The sequence below is a fragment of the Monodelphis domestica genome, chromosome 6 (assembly GCF_027887165.1).
Source record: "Monodelphis domestica isolate mMonDom1 chromosome 6, mMonDom1.pri, whole genome shotgun sequence".
Lineage (NCBI taxonomy): Eukaryota > Metazoa > Chordata > Mammalia > Didelphimorphia > Didelphidae > Monodelphis > Monodelphis domestica.
In genome coordinates, this window is record NC_077232.1 from 4,598,609 (window position 1) to 4,603,703 (window position 5,095).

Genomic DNA, 5,095 nt, shown 5'->3' on the forward strand with positions numbered 1-5,095 from the left:
CGCCCCCTCCAGGGCCCGGATGGCCCCGTGTGAGGAGGGCGCCCCGATCCCGCACCCAGGGGCCGGGCCTCGGGGCCCTCCCTGCAGCAGCAGCCGCCTGTGTATCCCTCGACAGAGCGCTTGGCTTAAAAAGGAAATTCTCCGTGTCATGACTTAACGGATTTTATTTTTAGAAGCCGGGGGTGAGTCACGCTCTGGGCAGAGCCGCCATCAATGGAGGCTTCTGTGGATGGCCCAGGGAGGGCCGGGGCTCCTCTCTGACATCCGCAGCCCCCGAGACACACACGGCTGTGTCTGCCCCGAAGAAAGGCTCGACGTCCGGCGGGCCGGGCCAGCGGCAGCAGCGGAACACTGGCCCTTCTTCAGAGCCGAGGCCAGGCCGGACGATGTCACTTCCGAGCTCTCTGGAGAAGAATGACATATTGAAGGTGGCGCAGCGTTTCCCGCCCCCTCTGCCCGGCTGCCAGGCTCTGCCCAGCCTCAGCTGTGCCCAGGCTTCAGGCTTCCTCATTAAAGCGCGGCTCAGCCTCTCCAAAGAGGAAGGGGAAGGGGAGGGGCCCTCCTTGGCTCCCGAGGCGCGGAAAGGCTGCCGACGCTCCCCAGAGGATTCTGGGTCAGGGAGGTTTGGTCCCCCTGGGATTCGTGGGATTCTCGCCCATCGCTTGGGGGTCCCCATGAGAGGGCCACCCCCATGGCCTGAGTGCAGAGGGCTCGAGGGGCGGGAGCAAAGGCGCGTCTACACTGGCTCCCTAGGCTACGAGAAGGCGGGCACACCGAGCTTCTGAGGGCAAGCGAGGTGGGACTCTCCCCCCAAAGTCCCTAAACTGTGCCCGCCTTCCCCTCAATGGAGTGATGCAGCCGGCTGCCCAGGGTCAATGGGAGTCAGTTTAACATGTGTGCGAGGAGCAGGGCTCTGCCACAGAGAGAACACAGTGTGCTGGACAGAGTACCAGACCTGGGCTCAGTTAGGTGACAATGGATAGGAGTTGCCCCGGCTCTCTAGCTTGGGTGAGATGGGAAACCCAGTCCTTAAAAAGTGAGCCAAGAGGGCAGCTGGGTGGCTCAGTGGATTGGGAGAGGGGAGGTCCTGGGTTCAAATCTGATCTCAGATACTTCCTGGCTGGGTGACCCTGGGCAAGTCACTTGACCCCCATTGCCAAGCCCTTACCGATCTTCTGCCTTGGAACTAATAACCAGTATTAAGATGGAAGGTAAAAGTGTTTAGGGGGAGAAAAGGGAGCAGGGGGGAGTTCACTGATAATCAGGAAAGCACCAAGAGGAAGGCAGTCAGGATGGGGAGGAGTTGGGGGTTCAAGCCATATGAGGCTCCAAGAGAAGGAACTGGAGAGGTTTAGCCTGGAGGAGAGAACTTGGGACATGAGTCAGGGTCAGAAGAGGGATTTGATTTGTTCTTCTTAACCCAGAGTTTGCCCTAAGCTAGCATTTCTTGTGTCTCTCTCATCCCTGATCTGCCTCTCTTCTAGTCTACACCATCTACCCTCATCACTGAAACCAATTCCAAACCAATCTCCCTTAATAAACATTTATTAAGCACCTACTTTGTACAAGGAGCCCTCCATTACCTACCCCCCTCCTACCTGTCTAGTCTTCTTACACCTCACTCCCCCACACATGCCCATCGATGTTGAGGCACTCCATCTCTCAGCTTTCTCGTTGTCTTCCATGCCTGGAATGTTCTCTCTCCTCTGCTCTGAGGACTGGCCTCCCTGACTTCCTTTAAGCCCCGACTAAAATCCCACCTTCTACTTCCCTCAGCCCCCTTAATTCCAGTGCCTTCCGTCTGTTCACTAGTTCCTAGTTATCCTATAAATGGCAAACTTTGTATATAGTTGCTTCCATGTTGTCTCTTCCATTAGATTGCAAGCTCCTTGGGGGCATTGAGTTATATCCTCAGGGATTAACACAGTACCAGGCACATAGTAGGTGCTTAATAATAATTCTGTGGACCTCTTTTAGGCACTAAAGATACTCAGAGACACAGCAAAGACCAGATCCTGCCCTCAAGGAGCTTACAATCTAATAGATTGGTTGCTCATCTCTCATTTTTAGAAGAGGACCAATAACCTCATGGGGCAACGTCTTGACTTGCCCATGAATTGGATTTAAGTAAGAGAAGTCTGTGCAGTTTTCAGCCTTACTCTGTCTTCTAGAGTCATAAAAGTTCAGACAATCAAGACAAAAAATTCCAGTGGAGGGATGCAAGATATTCGTAGATAAGTAGATACGAGATAATTTGAGGACTAAGAAGAAACCAGCAACCAAGGGAAATTTTCATCACTGCTTAATAACATTGAATTGAAAGGCAGCATGGGGTAGGGACTAGACACCTAAACTTGGAGTCAGAAAAGACAATTCGAATCCCTTCATCAATACTCCTAAGCGATATCACCTTGGATAAGTCACTACACCCTTTTAAGCCTTAGTTTCCTCATCTGTAAAATGGAGATCACAATACTAGTAGTTCCTAGTTCACAAGGTTGTAAGATATTTATAAATCTCAGTCTAGAATGAGATAACCATTTATAAAATGTTTCACAAACATTCAAGTCACATAGAGATAACCACCACTTATTTCAACTTTGAAATGCTAAAATAACTCTACTGATTTAAGCACAACAATTAGCCTTTTATAACAAAAGTATCATCCACTAATTGTTCCCTAATAGATTACCATGACATGGGAGTTTCCATGGGCTCTCTAAGGCTCTGCCAAGAGTGCACAAACTCTGGCAGGTCCCATCAAACTGGGAAGATTTGGGGTCCTGACCCAGTGTGGTCTCTAGCCAAAGCCCAGCCTCAGTTGGTATGGAGAGATCCATCACCAAAAGACCAGCCACCCAAAGCTGAATCATTTTTGGCCACAGCTGTTCACACCTATTGTTCACAAGAGGATGGAGCAGCAACACACATGGAATCTTTGATTCTTGAAAGCTGAAGAATGGGGGAACAAGTGGACAAGGAAGTTTAGGGATATGTCTCCATGTGGAAGACAGTCATTCACCTATTTAGATTCTTTAACAATGGGACTACTTGAAGGACATGTGACTTTTCCAACATTCAGTTCATATTACAAGAAATGAAATGGCACTGGTTTATGTAAATCCCTCTTAAGTGAACATGTAACTTTAGCCAGTCACAACAATGTATATAATTTTCTTTTTTGGTGATGTCCCTCCCGTTTTTCATTTCCCTTTTATAAATCCAAACAGAATGTATAAAGAGAGGGAATCATTATTTATTATAATTATATAACTATTATCTCATTTGATCCTCACAACAACTCTGTGCTGTTATGACCCCCATTTTATAGTTGAGGAACTAGAACTGAAGTTAAGTGACTTGACCAGCGTCACACATCTAGTAAGTATCCAAGGCCATCAAAGTGTTAAATAGAGAGTTTCATCAAGATGTATGCCACGGAGTGTTGGTAAAATGAGTCTTTTTCTGCTTCTGTAGTGCTTCCAGCCTTCATACTGAATATGTCCACCCCAAAATGCTTCATTTTGGCTAGGAGTAACCCTGGGTTCTAATCAAATACCAACAGATTGCTGAGGATGTAGCAAGTGAGGGAGCTGGTGCCAATCTTCCAATACCCCACACCACTACCCCCTTACTCTACAGTCTGATGATGCTCGCCTCCTTGCTGTTCTTCAAACAAGATAGCAGCACAACTGGCTCTTGGCATTTTCACTGGCTGGCCCTCATGCCTAAAAGTCCTCCCTGCCTTTCGACCTCCTGCCTTGCCTGGATTCCTTCAAGGCCCAGCTGAAGTTCAGCCTTCTTCAGGAAGCCCTTCCCAGCCCCTCTTCATTCTAGTACCTTCCTCTGTGGGTTACTGACAATTTATTTTGCATGTAGCTCTTTGCACATAGTTGTTTGAATAGTGTCTCCCTTTTAGACTAGGAGTTCCTTGAAAGTAGGGACAGCCTTTTGACTTTCTTGTATTTCTCATGCTTAGCAGGGTCTTGTACATAGTAGGTGCTTAATAAATGCTCATTGTCCAACTGATTGACTCTCTGTGGTCTGAGGACCACTCTAGATATTGGGCCCCAAGATCTTTTGAAAAGAAAGCTGTTACTTGCCCTCCCTACTCTACCCCCCTCCCTGCCCTCCCTTCCCTACCTGTACTGCCTGCCCTACCCACCTTGGCTCTCTCGGTCCCTCCCTCCCTGCCACCCCTTCCAGGTAGAACTCCAAGGCTACGTTTCCACATCAGCTCAGGGAACATGGTCGAACACAACAGAAAGGAAGACCTTCTTCAGGACCATCTCCGGATTGGCTGTCCCCAAGGAGATAAGGAATCCTCTATTCCTGAACTTGCTTCTCCTGCTGGAGATGGAAGCTGGGGTCATTCCCAGGACAGGAGCTCTGAGAAGGCTCCTTTCACCCTGGATCCCTCAGAGCCCGGGACTCCCCATTTCTGGGCAAGACCCAGACCGGCCCGCTGGGAACGCTAGTCCTGCTTGGGTTTGCTGGGCTGCCTCCGGGCCAGTCGATAATCAATAAAAGTCCTGAGACAGGACCAAAGGATGAAACGTGCTAGTATGATTATTACCAACAAAACCATCAGGGGGTCAGAACCCACATTCGAACTCATGGCTTTGATTGGGAAGAAGGAAGAAGAGGAGGGGAAGAGGGGAGGGAAAGGAAAACAGAGATTAGGCTGAGAATCGGTGCAGCGAAAGAACAAGGGCACGGCCGGACAGTGGAAAGAGCAAGCCGTAGACCAGCTAGCTGTGTGACCTCTGGCAAGTCCCTTTCCTTCTCTGACCTCGAGTTCCCCCTCTCCGGGGCAAGGGGATGGCCCACAGAGGCCTTTGAAGGCCCGACTTCCTATGCTTCGGAGACCAGGTCCCCAAGGTCTGCTTGCCCAGGGCTGTCCTGCCAGCTGCCTGGGTCCTGCTGCATTCCCGGCCGGCCGTGCCACTCACTCACTCGCCAGGGCGGGAGAAGCCTCCAGCTGACAGATTTGGGCCATGGAACGCACTATTTAGTCAAGAGGCCCCATGGACTATTCATTAAGAATTACCAACTCTTTGTACTTGACAATGACAGCATTGTTGGGAGGCTTTGC

The 5,095-nt window shown here is 49.8% G+C and overlaps 1 protein-coding gene across 1 annotated transcript; it reads right to left on the reverse strand.

The window, feature by feature from the left end:
• Positions 1–4,474: 4,474 nt before the first annotated feature.
• On the reverse strand, positions 4,475–4,722 carry SMIM38 (small integral membrane protein 38). The gene has a single exon (XM_056801175.1). The coding sequence runs from the start codon at positions 4,616–4,618 to the stop codon at positions 4,475–4,477; it is 144 nt and encodes a 47-aa protein (XP_056657153.1). The 5' UTR covers positions 4,619–4,722.
• Positions 4,723–5,095: the final 373 nt, after the last annotated feature.

Coding starts and splice junctions, on each gene's coding strand:
- SMIM38 (XM_056801175.1), bottom strand. CDS start 4,618: ATGAGTTCGAATGTGGGTTCTGACCCCCTGATGGTTTTGTTGGTAATA.